Source organism: Prionailurus viverrinus, chromosome C2 (assembly GCF_022837055.1).
Source record: "Prionailurus viverrinus isolate Anna chromosome C2, UM_Priviv_1.0, whole genome shotgun sequence".
Classification (NCBI taxonomy): domain Eukaryota; kingdom Metazoa; phylum Chordata; class Mammalia; order Carnivora; family Felidae; genus Prionailurus; species Prionailurus viverrinus.
The window spans coordinates 36832819-36848799 of NC_062569.1; the positions used below are offsets into that span (position 1 = coordinate 36832819).

General features: G+C 38.4%; 1 protein-coding gene across 4 annotated transcripts in view; it reads left to right on the plus strand.

The window, feature by feature from the left end:
* RASA2 (RAS p21 protein activator 2) overlaps nt 1–15981 on the plus strand; it is a 122720-nt gene that overhangs the window by 13814 nt on the left and 92925 nt on the right. For all 4 annotated transcript variants that reach the window (XR_007155578.1, XR_007155579.1, XM_047874667.1 and 1 more), the window contains exon 2: nt 13047–13164. Coding sequence is in view for 2 of the 4 variants with exons in the window: in XM_047874667.1 (XP_047730623.1) it covers nt 13047–13164 (118 nt within the window). In the remaining 2 variants the exon portion in view is untranslated. The remainder of the gene's footprint in view (nt 1–13046; nt 13165–15981) is intronic.

Below are 15981 nucleotides of genomic sequence, written 5' to 3' on the forward strand. Positions count from 1 at the left end.
TAAGGTTCTATATTTTAAAGATAATTTATCATTTACTGGGAGTGAGAAAAACTGCTTGACAATCCAGTTTTTTGATAATGTTAACTTATGCGTTGAAAAACCTGACCCTACTTAGTAGTCCAGCAGTCACCATTGTCTGTTGGTATCATTTCTCAACCTGTGCTTGAATAATATCATAAGTGTATAACTTTCCAGCGGTGCTTTCAAGGTGACAAGTAAGGAGGGAAATTGCAGCTACATAACTTTTCTCGGCAGTTTTTAGGCACCTCCCCCACTTTTTGTTATCATACACCTAGGGCAATCTGACATACTTTGTAGAGGATGAATAAGAGACTCTTTGAAAGGTCATGTGTGATTATGGCAGTTCTTCTTATGTAAGACTTATTTGTTGTATATGAAGTATTTATTAGATGTGCAGAAACCGGATGAATAATAAATGGTAAAGTAGCATGTTGAAAGCGTTGTTTTCTGCTGCTTTTCTTGTAATCACCTAATCTCTCCTAGCCTCAGTTTCCTCTAATATAAATTGGAAATTATAGTTTTGCCAGGCTTGCAAAGAGGTTGTGAAAAGATTGGATGACTTGGGGTGTTGCCTGGCACAATGTGCGGTTAACTGGGCTATAACATAAACAATAGTGGTATTTGGTAAAGTATATTTTCATGGTTTTGTTGATGAACAGTTTATGTGTACCTTTTATTTTATTGCAGAAACTAAAATTGGACCTTATAAGAAAATTTGAAAGACCTTATGATATGTTAACATGTAGGATTATCTTATTGCATATAATTAAATGGCATAACGCATTTTAATTTTACACTAAACTTGTCAACAGTGAGGTTGTGTAAATGTCCATTCTTCACTTTTTTTGTTGTTGTGAATGTACATGATAAAGTTTGCATATTTTTTTCTTTTCCCCATCTAAAGTTCTAATGCTCTGTTCAGCTTGCTCTTCTTATTAGAACATCATATCCTGAGTCACTCAGGCCAAGTTCTGTGAATTACATCTCTGTAGTATTTCTTCCAGTTTTCTTTTCCTCCCATTAGCTCTTTCAGTACCTTAGTTTAGGCCCTCTAACTGTCAGAGTAATTTTCCTGAAGCATAAAATCTGACCACACAGAAACCTTTAGTGATCCTTGTTGCCTACTGAAGAAAGTTAAAACTTTTTAGCTTGGCATTTCAGGTTCTGTTGATTCGACCTTTTCTTTACAATCTTATCTCTGCTTATTCTACTTTCATCTCCCTTTATGCTTTAGCAAGTTTGTGCTATTCATTGCCTCCTTGAAGGTGCTGCTCCTGTTCCCCCCCTTCGGAACTTGTTTACATTGTGCCTTACTCCTGGAATGTTTTCCCTCCACCCCCAATATCTGTATTTTGAAAAAAAAAAAAAAATCACTCATAAGAAGTTACTGTGAAGATTGTGAGGTAATTTATATGAAGGCCCTTAAAAAACATCTGCTATGTGTAATGTGTATGTGTAATGTATTAATTTATTCAGTAAATGGTAGTTACTATTATGATTTAGTTTTCCTTCCACCCTAAATAATCTTTATTTTAGGATCATCTGGTTTAGGACCCTGGCCCTTTGTAGTTTGTCTTAGGGATTAATCCCACTGGGATCTGTGTTTGTTCTTTGTAATCCCTTGAACTAGGCTTGGATCTGTTGGTACCTGAGGGTAATTTCAGAAAGGAACAGCTTTCTCTATTCCTCTCAGCACTGCTGTGTTCAGGAAGATATTAAGAGTGAAAAGGAAAGACTAGGCTTTGGAATTTGGTTTGTCAAATCACCTTTCCAGCCATGTAGCTGAATGTTTTTTGTTTTTGTTTTTTAATTTATAAAAGGGAACAGTAATGCTTACCTCTGAAGGTTGTTGTAAACATTAAATGAGATATTTGAGAAAATATTTAGCACTGTCTTGGAGCATCCAATTAGATAAATATTTGGCTTTTTTTCTTACTTATCCCAGTAGTGTCCTCCTCTAGGACACACAAATACATACAGACCTACAGGTATAAATGCATGCACACAGCCCCCTCCAACATACGCATAAGCACATATGTGCAAACTCAGTACGTGTCTAGAAGCATATACAGCAGAATCTCTACCTGCCAGCTTGGTATTTGGAATTCTAGTCCTAAGTAGAATTTGTATGGTAGGATCTGATTACTATCTGGTGACCTTTGTGTAGAACCAATGAATTTGTACACAGAGAGTTGGCCATCTTTTTATTTTTGTTAATCTAAGTTATCAGTTTTGATTCCCAGTGGTATTTATCTTCTTGGTTTAAACTGTTTACTTTTTGCCATTGACTAAAAGCACCATTCTTTTTTTTTTTTTTTTTTTTTCCCTACAAAATATTTACTTGTCTCCCGCTTCCTTCAGGTATTTATGCAGAAGTTACCTTCTCAGTGGAACCTTCCACCCTGCCCCCCCCCCCCACCACCATTTGTGTGGTGCTCATTCCTCCTTAACAGTTATTACATAACACATCCTCTTTACTTACTTATTTATTGTTTGTCCATTTGTGTTAGCTCAATGACAGTTTTATCTATTTTTCTCACTGTTGTATCTCTAGCATCTTAGTTACACATACTCAGTAAATATTTGAGTGTGTGAATTTCAGGATTGGTTTGTTTTCAATGTGATATCTCTGTGTTAACACTGTAAAGATTCTTGTATTTAGTGCTTTTGATAACTGTATACAGGAAACTTTTTTTTTTTTTAACTTTTAGAGCAATTGACATAGATCAACTTGTATCAACTGGAAAAAAGATAAATGCAATTTTATAATTTGTGATGTGATAGCAAAACCTCCTTTTTGCCCATGGTAAATTGTAAACACACACATACACACACACACACACACACTCATACTTATTCAGTAGATATTTGATTATCTATTATAAGCTAAGCATCGTACTAAGAATTGGTGCCTTCCCTTAAGTTTGTAGTTTGGTGGAAAGATACATAGTAGTCTCCTTTGTTGGTTCCTTCTCATCTCTACTAAAAATGGTTGGAAGGCTTTAAGGCTCAGTCTTCAAATCTCCTTTCTTTCCTATCCATATTTAATCTCCTTGCGATCTTGTATAGTCTTGTGGTTTTATAATTATTATGTACTTGCTGATAATTCTCAAGTTTTACTCTAGCCAGGACTTTTCTGTCCTCTTGACATTTGCACTTTGATGTGTAATAGGCATCTCAGATTTAATATGCCCAGGAAAAACTCTTGATATCCCTCTTCTAATAAGAGGCTCCTCCTTCTGGAAGTGGCATCTCTGTTCACCCAGCTGTTCAGGCTGAAACTCTTAAGAGGTCTTCCTTAACCCCTTTTCCTCTCTTATACCCACATCCAAAATATAAAAAATCCTGTTGGCTTAATCTTCAAAATACATGCCCAGTTGACCACTTCTCTGCATGCCACGTTTGCTCCCCTGGTCTAGATTATCTCTAATCAAGATCACTACAGTAGCCTTCTCTCTACTTTCTTGCTTCCACCCTTTTCCCTCTGCAGTGATTCTTCTCAAACAAAAGTTAAATCATGCCATTCTTCTGCTTAGATCTTTCAGTAGCTTCCCATGTCACTCAGGAAAAACTCCAGACTTTCCATGGCCTACAAGACCCTATTTAATCTGCTTCCTCACCTCTACCTCATCTCTTACCATTTCCTCCCTCTTCCCACTTTGCTTATTGTTTTAGAGCCATACTTGCATCCTTGCTATTTCTTCAATGTGCAAACTGTCCTTTCTAGGGCCTTGGCATATTTTATTCTTTCTGCCTATCCATCTCTTTCCCCAGATATCTATCTGCATGACTCATTCCCTCATTGACGTCATGCAGGTATCTGTTCAGATATCTTAATAGAGGGGCACCTGGGTGGCTCAGTTGGTTTAGCGTCCAACTTTGGCTCAGGTCATGATTTCATGGTTGGTGAGTTTGGGCCCTGTATCAGGCTGTGTACTGAGAGTGCAAAGCCTGCTTCAGATCCTCTGTCTCCCTCTCTCTCTGTCCCTCTCTCTTTGCCCCCTCCCACTTGTGCTTGCTGTCTTTCTCAAAAATAAATAAACATTAAAAAAACCAATGTCCTAATAGAAAGGCCTTCCTTGATCCCTATATAAAGTAACATTGCTCTCTCTCTCTTTATCTTTTGGGCCTGGCATTCCCTAAGTCTCTTACCCTACTTTGTTTTCTTTTATGGCAATAAATATTATATACTTACTTAAGAGTTTATGATGTTTGTCTCCCCTGTTTAGATTGTACAATAGTTCCGTGTGGGCAGAGACCTACTTTTATTCTTTGTTCTATTTCCTGCATTTAAAAAAGTGCCTGGCATGTTGTAGGTAAATTTTATTTGTTGAATGAAGTGCAACAAGTGCAATACAATATGATCATTGTAGTTGAAATACATATAAGATGCAATATGAAATAGAGGAAAGAGTGACATGACTAGGTAGAAATTGAGGGAAGAATTTACAAACAGAGGTACCTTTAAGCAGAGCTTTTTGGAGGAAAAAAAAAAAAACAGGTATAAGCATTCCATATAATGAAAATAGCATTGCAGATAAAGGCATGAGAGAACACTGTGTGTTCAAGGAACCGAAAGTAGAGTACTGTTGGAGCATAACAGTAAGTAGATGAGGCCAAACATGTAGTAGACAGTGGTACACCATGAAGGGTCTTTATGCCAAAGGAATTTTAGATTTTTATCCTGTAAGAAGGGCAGTGGCAGGTAGTGTGGAATCATTGAAGACTTTTGAGAAAGGGGAATACTTTGTATATTAAAAAGGCAACTGTGTGAAGGATGGAGATCTAAGCTAAACTCAGCATTTTATTTAACATATATATGATGTTGCAAGATATGTGTGATGCAGAGAGACCATGACTATCACATGAATGGGCAACAGGCTATTTCATTTTATGGTTGGACAAAACCACTGATGTGTATTGTGAAGGTTCATTTCTTGGCATACTTGCAGTACATCTGTGAGGGAGAAGAAATGCCCAGTGGAGGATTAGATTATCAGTTATGAATTCAACAAGAAATGATGTTACAGAAGAAAAGATGTTGTGCTTGAAGGCCAGCTTTCTTTCTTAATAGAGGAACAGTTGTTTTGTCAATAATATACTTCTTGGGGTGCCAGGATGGCTGTCAGTTAAGCGTCGGACTCTTGATTTCAGCTTGGGTCATGATCTCCCGGTCGTGGGATGGAGCCCTGTGTTGGGCCATGCGCTGACAGTTCAGAGCCTACTTGAGATTCTCTCTCTCTTTCTCTCTCTGCCCCTTCCCCACTCTTGTGTGCTCTCTCTCTCTCTCTCTCTCTCAAAATAAACATTAAAAAAAAATACACTTCCTGATCTTGATTCATTGTTGAAGGAAATGGTGATCTTTGTACATATAACCAGATCTGTACTGTTTGCTGTAGGGCCAATACAGCTATCTTTGTATGACAAATATGTGCCTTTGCATATTGCAGCATCCTGCATCCTGGCATGCATAGCACTTTTAAAATGAGGGATAACCTAAAAACATTTCTTTTTTCATTCAGATGCAAGTAAAACGCATCTCCATTTTTTCAGTTGTCTTGCTCAAGTGTCATATCTTAGCAATATATTGAATGTCTTGAATACTTTAATCTTATTTCTTTAGGGTCAAGATCCGATGTGTAAATTTAAGGATGAGCTGGAGGTACCCAAAATGGTCTACATGGTTTCAGTATTGAGAATTTGGCACTCCCAAATTCATGAACATGGTACTGTATTACTGAGCATATTTAAAAAATGACATCCACATACTGCAGTAGGAAATGAAGAAATTTTTGAAAGGCAGTTACAGAAATAAGAGAATTAAGATCCATTTGCCTCCACAATAGCCAAATTTGGAAAGAGCCCAAATGTCCATTGACTGACGTATGGGTAAAGAAGGTGTGTGTGTGTGTGTGTGTGTGTGTGTGTGTATGTGTAATATACAATGGAATATTACATAGTAATCAGAAAGAATGAAATCTTGCCATTTGCAACAGTGTAGATGGAACTAGAGTATATTATGCTAAGGGAAATGGGTCAGTCAGAGAAAGACAAAAACATGATTTCAGTCATATGTGGTATTTAAGAAAGAAAACAGATGAATATAGGGGAACGGAAGGAAAAATAAGATAAAAACAGTGAGGGAGGCAAACCATAAGAGACTCTTAAATACAGAGAACAAACTGAGGGTTGCCGGAGGGGTGTTGGGTGGGGTATACGCTAAAGGGGTGATGGGCATTAGGGAGGGCACTTGTCATGAGCATTGGGTGTTGTATGTAAGTGATGAATCACTGAATTCTACTCCTGAAGTCATTATTACACTATATGTTAACCAACTTGGATTTAAATGAATACAAAACAAAGCAAAATTTAACTTATTAAAAAAAAAAAAAAGATCCGTTTGTCTACATTTCCCAAGTTGAAGCATTCACTTTTTGAGTGTGCTATGGTACTCAATTCACTATCTAATGGAACAATGAAAGTAGTTTTTGGTGAGGTATTGCTTTATAATTTTTGAGTCCATGTGTGATCCAGGTAGCCACATGTAGCTGAAAGATTTACCATACTCTGATGACCAGTAATGTGAGATGGGATTTTTTAATTTGTTAGAAATATAGGGCAAGAAAACAAACCAGTCGGGATTAAGTTACAGAATCAACTCTAGCTAGTTTAAGCAGAAAGAGATTTAATGAAGATTATTTATTTATTTATTTATTTATTTATTTATTTATTTATTTAGAGAGTGTGCAAGTCGGGGAGGGGCAGAGAGAGAGGGAAAGAATCCTAAGCAGGCTCCACACTGTTTGTGCAGAGCCCAACGAGGGACTCGAACTCACAAACTGTGAGATATAACCTGGTTTGAAGTTGGGCACTTAACTACCCTTATTTTAAGTGGTTTACAGAATTGTTGGAAGTTCTGACTGAAGAAACAGACTCTACGTTGAACTTTCACGAATGAAATTCTAAAGTCACATTGCAGCTAGGCTACCAAGGGAGTTACTACCTCTTGTAGGGTCACAAAGGTACCTACAGAATTAGGAAACTGTAACTTTTAGCTGCTTGTCTGAGAACCTTACCACTTCTGCTGTGATTAGGAACCTGCCACTATTAGGAAAGAGCCTTCACCAAGCAGCCATCTTCATTAGTAAGCTGTTGTCACTGCAGCTGGCTCCAGAGCCAAGCCACACCGGCCACAACCTGTATGACGGAATGGATGCCTTGTGCCCTTCTTGATACCTATGAAACCTGTGACTGGATACAAGGACTTCAGGAAACGCTGCTGCACAAAACTTGGACGTGTCCGTGACCGTACTTCATAGTAGCAGCCTAAATATAACCTACCTTCTCTTCTGCTCTCCAGATTTCTAGCGAGTGCAACTGATAGGTGGAATTTAAATCATATCCACAACCCTAACTGTAAGAAAGGTTGGGGAATGTACTTTCTAGCTTTCTAGTATCTGCAGTACAGGAAGTCCTATACCAAAGGATGTTGAAATGGGTGATGACCACTGATCACCATATCTACCACAGATACAAACCCCGATTCTCCTTAAGGCTAGCCATTATCAAATGGGCTATATAGATAAATTGAGAAAGATTACAAATAATACCATCAAATAATCTTGAGAAACATAAGTATTTGTTTTTCAGTATATTTTCATTATTTTATAATGACATATTAAAAAAATACCTAAAATTTGTGCTCCACCTATGGATTCAGTGGTCTGTGGATGCCAAAAGTTTCTTCATATTGAAAATGTTGATAGTGGATGGAAAGTCTCAAAGAGGGCATAACAAAACTGTTGGAATGAGTTATCTAAACTGAGGGAAGTTTGGCGTTACCAAATGCTGAAGCATGGTCAAATAAGTTGGAAACTAACAAGCAATCATTTGATTTGGTGGCACTTAATATTACTGTCCTTGAGGGTTTTTTTTTTTAAAAAAAATTTTTTGTAATGTTTATTTATTTTTGAGACAGAGAGAGAAAGAGCATGGATGGGGGAGGGTCAGAGAGAGAGGGAGACACAGAATCGGAAGCAGGCTCCAGGCTCCGAGCTGTCAGCACAGAGCCCGACACGGGGCTCGAACTCACGGACCGTGAGATCATGACCTGAGCTGAAGTCAGACGCTTAACTGACTGAACCACCCAGGCACCCCCTAGGGTTCTAATAAAGAAATAGGATCAGAAGGCAATTGCAGGTTCAAGCTGTGAGTCGGACGGAAAGGATTGGAGTAGAGGTTATAGGGTAAGTTTTCAAAGAGCAATAGTTGTGTTTCCCTCCTTCTGTCCTTCTGTCCTTCCTCTCTCTTTCTCCCTACCTCTCTTCCTTCTTACTTATATACCATAATTAGAACATAGGGGAGGTCCTATACAAGTATCACACACAAGACAAGTACAGTCTTTCAAAGTTCCTCACTTTTGTCTCTGTGTAGCTTGATATAAAGTGTGTACCATTAAAATAATTTTTCTGCTTAGAGATATCATGGGTAGAATATTTTTATTCTCAAACTGTTAGTTACTTTACTTTTGATTATTTTTTTTATAGAGTAGCAGTTAATTATTTTGATGTGTTTTTTTTTTTTTTTGAGTGTCAATATAGTTTGGAATTAAAGTCTTGATAGCTGAATCTATCAACATACTTGTATGATTGATTAATGAGCTGGGCATTGATCAGAAGAATTCACCTTCAGTGTAGTTTATTTGAATACAAGTTAGTGACAGATATTCAACAAATACAGATTATGATAATCGCTTTTACAGGAAGCAACGTTGAGTGTGTTTCATATATTACATAGACCTTAAGCTTTTACTTATTCTTAGTAGATAACTGATACCATTCATTGGATTCTGTACACAAAGTAATTGCTATTATCTCCCCCTTGAAAAGGCAGGTAGTGGAATAGATGTACATTCACAAAATAGTTCTCAAACTGCACTTATGTGAATGAAACGGGAACATATTCAAGAGCAGTGATTCAGTGTTCCAAATTCCCTCATTAGATATAGATCATATTTATTATGATTTAATTCTAAAAGTTGTTTACATTCCAGGCCCTTTGGTGACCTACTTGGATTTGGGGTTTAAAAAGAAAATACCTTCTGGATTTATAGAGAGAGGAGACATCAAAGAAGAAAAGACTTAAAGGAGAAGAGGCGCGCCTGGGTGGCTTGGTTGGTTGAGTGTCTGACTTAGGCTCAGGTCATAATCTAGCTGTTGCCAAGTTTGAGCCCCGTGTCGTCAGCACAGAACCTGGAGACTGTTTCAGATTCTGTGTCTCCCTCTGTCTCTCTGCCCCTGCCCTGCTTGCGCTCTGTCTCTGTCTCTCTCTCTCAAAAATAAATTAAAAAATAAAAATAAAAAAAAAGGAGAAGAAGGTTGAGAGTAATCAACCTGCTTCAATCAGAATTGATAGGCAGTGTTGTGGAATGAGAGGGAATGGGGTAGAGAGAGCTCGGCAAGATGGATGAGATTGGATAAGAGAAGCGACATCTAGCTTCAGGAAGAGACTGGATGGATACAAATTAAAACATATAATTTTTTCCTGTTAGGAAACTGGTTTATTTGTAAAGGCCAACCCATATTAGGCAATTTTGGAATCATTTAAAAGATTCCTGATTCTGAGTTGAGATGAATATAAGTATATTTACTCTAAGTAGTAACTTAATTTCTTTTAAGCTCTCAATGACAAGCTTTTTTTTTTAATATGAAATTTATTGTCAAATTGGTTTCTATACAACAGCCTGTGCTCATCCCAACAGGTGCCCTCCTCAGTGCCCATCACCCACCTTCCCCTCCCTCCCATCCCCATCAACCCTCAGTTTATTCTAAGTTTTTAAGAGTCTCTTATGATTTGCCTCCTTCCCTCTCTGTAACATTTTTCCCCCTCCCGCTCCCCCATGGTCTTGTGTTAAGTTTGTCAGGATCCATGTAAGAGTGAAAATGCTTCTCTGTATGACTTATTTCACTTGGCATAACACTCTCCAGTTCCATCCACGTTGCTACAAAAGGCCATATTTCATTCTTTCTCATTGCCAAGTAGTATTCCATTGTGTATATAAACCACAACTTCTTTTTCCATTCATCATTTGATGGACATTTAGGCTCTTTCCATAATTTGGCAATTGTTGAAAGTGCTGCTCTAAACATTGGGGTACAAGTGCCCCTATGCATCAGCACTCCTGTATCCCTTGGGTAAATTCCTAGCAGTGCTACTGCTGGGTCATAGGGTAGGTCTATTTTTAATTTTTTGAGGAACCTCCACACTGTTTTCCAGAGCGGCTGCACCAGTTTGCATTCCCACCAACAGTGCAAGAGGGTTCCCGTTTCTCCACATCCTCGCCAGCATCTATAGTCTCCTGATTTGTTCATTTTAGCCACACTGACTGGCGTGAGGTGGTATCTGAGTGTGGTTTTGATTTGTATTTCCCTGATGAGGAGCGACGTTGAGCATCTTTTCATGTGCCTCTTGGCCATCTGGATGTCTTCTTTAGAGAAGTGTCTATTCATGTTTTCTGCCCATTTCTTCACTGGATTATTTATTTTTCGGGTGTGGAGTTTGGTGTGTTCTTTATAGATTTTGGATACTAGCCCTTTGTCCGCTATGTCCTATCTTTTCCCATTCTGTCAGTTGCCTTTTAGTTTTGTTGGCTCAATGACAAGCTTAATGAGTATCTTACTGGTGCCTTTTCATTGATTTTCTCATTGTAATAAAAAAATTGTTTATTGAATTTTTCATAGGTGCTTCTTAAGTTTCTGATAGACTATGCTAAAATATATTGGTTTAAGTGGCGTTTAGTTTTCAAATGATAAGCAGAAAGAGACTTGAGTTTATCTAGCCCAAATTTCCATCAAGAAGGCCGTGCTTTAGTGATTTGTGTGAAGCCATTTAGATACATAGTAGCAGGGGTAAAACAGGAGCATTGATTTCATAATTCTTAGGGCAGTGCTGTTTCCCTTAAGCCAACTACCTTGCTTTCTGAATTTAGTACACTGGTGTCTGATTTCAGTGCACACTTTTGTGTGTGCTTTTGGACCATGAGTATCTCAAAAGAACTTCAAAATTAGACTTCCTGGCTTCCTTTAGTATTCCTTCAAGTATTTCTCAAATATCTACTGTATGACAGTCACTATTTTAGATTTTGGGGATCAACAAGTTCTCAGGCCTCAAGAATGAGAGAACCAGAAAATAAACATGTAAAAATTAGCAGTTTCAGATAGTTATAAATGCTTTCAAGAAAACAGAAGTAGGCTATGGTAGCAGGGTTATCTACTGGAGACAGAATAGTTGGGGAAGGTTTCTCTGAGGAGAATTTAAGCTGAAACCTGAAGGAAAAGCAGAGCCAGCCATGGGAAGATGTAGAGTTAGAGCATTCCAGGCAGAGGCCCTCCACGTGACCAAGTTTGGCATGGTTGGTGAATGAAAAAAGGGTGAACACTGAAGAGAGTGGGAAGAAAAGAGGTCAGAGAGGAGAGAATGGTAGGGCTGTGTGGATCATGAGAATGGGAATTTAGAAGTCAGATTGTATTCTAAGTGAAATGGAATGGTATTGGAGCAGGGGAGTGACCGACCTGAAGAATATGTTCAGATGATCACACTGGTGGAAAGTGGATTGTAAGGGAATACCAGCGAAGGCAAGGAGAACTGGTTGGATTTGAGATGTGTTTTGGAGGTTTGCTGGATTTACTGGTGGGTTGGATGTGGGGGAGGTTTGGGGAGGATGGTGAGAAAAAGAGAGTAAGATGGTGGTAGACTGTAGGAAGAGCATGTTTTAGGGGAGGAAGTCAGATGGTTTGTCGGGGACTTGTTAAATCCGAGATGCCTACTGGATATCCAAGGAGGCAGTTGGATATTCACATCCAGTGTTGAGGAGGAGAGATCAGGCCTAGAAATGCAGACCTAGGAAGCAACTGCATTAACACCATACTTGAAGGGGTTTGCACAGGCAAAGAAGAGAAGGTGGTCCAGATCTGAGTCCTGAAGCATTGCAACATTTAGAGGTGAGGAGGGAAAGAAGTCAACAGAGGGCCAGGGATGTAGGAGGAAAGCCAGAAATTATTGTGTTGGAGAAGCCAAGAAAAGGACATTTTAAGGAGGGATGTTAGTGTTCACTATTATGAAATAGTGCCACCAGATCAGGTATGATGAGGGCAGAGAAATGACCACTGGATTTGGCAACATGGAAAGCATTGATAACCCTAGCTAGAACAGTTGCTGTGTGTCATCATGGAGTTAGAAGTTGGCTGACTGGGGAGAGGGTTGAAGAATGGATGGAAAGTGAGAAATTAGAAACAGTGACGAGAGATGATTGCTTTTGAGAAGATTTGCTATGAAAGAGAGTCTAGAAATGGAATGATACCACAAGAAAGGATGTGGAATCACAGGAGATTTTTTTTCTTTTTGTGCTCTTTTAAAATTGGGAAATACTAAAGCTTGTTTTCGTTCTGATGGGAATGATCCACTAGAGAGGAGAATTGATGATACAGGAAAGAGGGATTAATTGTGGAGTCAAGTCTTTGAAGTGGCACTGGTGATTGGAATGGAGAGGACAAGTGGGGGAGTTGCCCTTTTCCGCGAGCAGGGACACCATGATGTAATATGACCTCATACTCCCCTTTACACCCAGCTCCTCTTTTCAGTCTCACTGGATACCTTTTTTTTTTTTTTTCCCAACGTTTATTAATTGTTGAGAGAGAGCATGTGTGCTTGAGCAGGGGACTGGCAGAGAGGGGGAAACAGAGGATCCCAAGTGGACTCCCTGCTGACAGCAGAGATCCTGATGTGGGACTCGAAGTCATGAACCGTGAGATCATGACCTGAGCCAAAGTCCAGTGCTTAACTGACTGAGCCGCTTAGGTGCCCCATCACTGGATGCCTTTAGCCCAAATTGATCAGCTTCTTTCTATAATCAGGAGTTTTTTTGTGCTACCTCTAGAATATTCTTTTGAATTGAATTCATCCTTTATAAGGCTTAGCATGAAGCAGCTGGTGGTATTTAACACCAATTTTAATTTTTGTGCCAACAGGTGAAGCAAAAAATTTATTGCCATATCTTGGACCCAACAAAATGAGAGATTGTTTCTGCACCATAAATTTGGACCAGGAAGAAGTTTATCGTACCCAAGTTGTTGAAAAGTCTTTAAGGTTTGTAAAAAAATTCATAAATTATCTTTCATATGATATATATTAATAAATAAATTTTATACTTTTTCCAGACTGTAATCATCAAGAATACTTCGTTTATCTGAAACTTTTCTTTTTAAAAAAAAAAAAAAATTTTTTTTAACGTTTATTTATTTTTGAGACAGAGAGAGACAGAGCATGAACGGGGGAGGGGCAGAGAGAGAGGGAGACACAGAACCGGAAGCAGGCTCCAGGCTCTGAGCCATCAGCCCAGAGCCTGACGCAGGGCTCGAACTCACAGAACGTGAGATCGTGACCTGAGCTGAAGTCAGACGCTTAACCGACTGAGCCACCCAGGCGCCCCTGAAACTTTTCTTTTACATTCTGGATTTTTTATTTTCATTTTTATTATTAAAATTTTTTTTAATGTTTATTATTTATTTTTGAGAGAGAGAGAGACAGAGACAGAGTGAAACAGGGCAGGGGCAGAAAGAGAGGGAGACACAGAATCCAAAGCAGGCTCCAGGTTCTGAGTTGTTAGCACAGAGCTCAATGCAGGCCTTGAACTCATGAACCACGAGATCAAGACCTGAACCGAAGTTGGGTGATTAGCCGACTGCGCCGCCAGGCGCCCCTGGATTTGTTTTTAGAATTACAGAATCTCAGAGTTTGAGGGAGCTTTAATGTTTTTTGAGCTGGACTAATCAACTGCCTTATGGTTTGTTCCTTCTGACAATTATCGTTGATAAGAGGTCATCTGACATTTGCTTAATAATGTTTGTTCCAGTGACCAAGGAGTTCATTGCTTTTAAGCAGACTATTCTTAGAACTATTCTGATCCTTAGGAAACTCTTACATTTAGTGAAATAATGTCTATCAAAAGGAGAACCTACTGTATGCCAAGAGCTGGCTGGGTGCTGTTTATTCCTATATTCATGAGAACAAGATAGATGCAGTGCTGGCTTTCATGTGGCTTTTCATTGCTTCAAAATATATCTTCCTTTTAATTGTTCCTAATCCTGCCTTGGATTTCTGGAAAACACCTTAATCTGTCTTTGACATGACATCTTTCAAGTTTTTGAAAACAACTATCAGTACACCTCAGTTTGTTCTCTAGGCTAAATTGTGCCTATTTATTTGAACTTTTCTCAGAGTACCTCATTATTTTATTTCTCTTGAGAATAAATTACTTCTGAGAGTTGTATAAGTCATTGTCAGGGAATGGATTCTTACGTAAATTTCTCATTTTTGGAAAGTGTAATAGCACTTTGAGAGTATCATAATAAATTCTAATTCATAAAATTAGAGTGTGCCACCTCTGCCCTGTAATAGCATTTGTGGGCATAATTCTAGCACAGAGCTGTGCTGACAGGGCGCAGTCTTGGACAGAGATAAGAGTCAAAATAAAGGCATGGGGAGTTGTTGGAATGAACGTGTGATGAATGAATTACTAAGTGTCATGACTCCTGTAAACTTTTTGGGGAATCTGGTTTTAAGAGTTTATTCACTTTGAGAGAGAGCATGAGCAAGAGAGGGATAGAGACAGAGGGAGAGAGAGAATTCCCAAGCAGGCTCTGCAGTGTCAGAGCAGAGCCCAAAGGCAGGGCTCGAACTCACCAACTGTGAGATCCTCAAACCAAGAGTCAGATGCTTAACTGACTGAGCCACCCAGGCACCCCTAGGAAATCTATTTTTTGGTGTTCTTTTTCATAATCTATTTTCTTTAAACTTGCCCTTTTTTCTCTGAGACTTTTCCCCTTTTATCTTTATTGTCCGTGGTTATAATTTTGAATGTCTCTAGTGTTCTTCATAGGAAAGGATTGTGTAAAGCTGAAAGTACTTCAGTAACCCCCCCCAAAATTTAAAGTAATATACTTCATGTCTTTAGTCATAAATCATCTGTCCCTGTTGTATTAGAATTTTGTTATTTATATGTTATGCATGATGAAACCGAGTCACCAAAAGGCTGAATAATTTGTGTGTATAATATAGGAAGTTGGAAGCAAACTGGAGATTGGAACCTGAAACTGTTACAACTCTTAGTTTGTTACTCAATGTACACTGATTCCATATCGCACAAAAATCAGTGATATACAGAGCTAGTAATTGTCCATAAATTGAATACTTGTGGTAGTTTCAAATATGTAGCTTTGTAAATTAGTGACTAAAATTAGCTTACTTTTTTTTTTTTTTTTAACTCTTGCCTTTGTAGATATTTGTGTTGTGGAAAGATGATGAAACCAATTATTTTTATCCATCTTAAATTATTTTTCTAGATGCATAGCAACTTGGAAGGTATTTTAAGACTAACAGTGGTTACCTTAGGTTATTTCACATGTTAGATTAGGTGCTTCTTGGATTCTAGGTGCCCCCTAGCATTTTCCTTGTGGAATAAGGTGAAAGAATCTGTAATATAAAGCTTTGCCCCCCTGGCTTTCATGTCAGTGTTTGTTCCCCTTATTTTGATAAGTCAGTAGATACCATTTAGATCTTATGGGTTCTGGATAGTACAGTTTTTATAGGCAGCCTGGATACAGGTTTTCATAATGGGTAAGGAAGAGTCCTATATGAAATCTATAGCTCCCACATTTCTACCTCAAATCCTTTTGAAGAGTGAATGGTATAAACAAACTGAGAAATAGCAATACTGCTTGTGCCTAGTGCTTTTCTTTCCCATCCCAGGAATTTCCTTAAGAGTCATATGCATGATCATACGTCAATGATAGCAATAGAGTGTTGTTTTAAAAACTGTGTAAGTCTGGTCATTGCTGCTTACCAATCTCATTGAAGTTTTCTTCAGATAGATTGATTAGTTAATTAATTAAAGATGTGGGCACC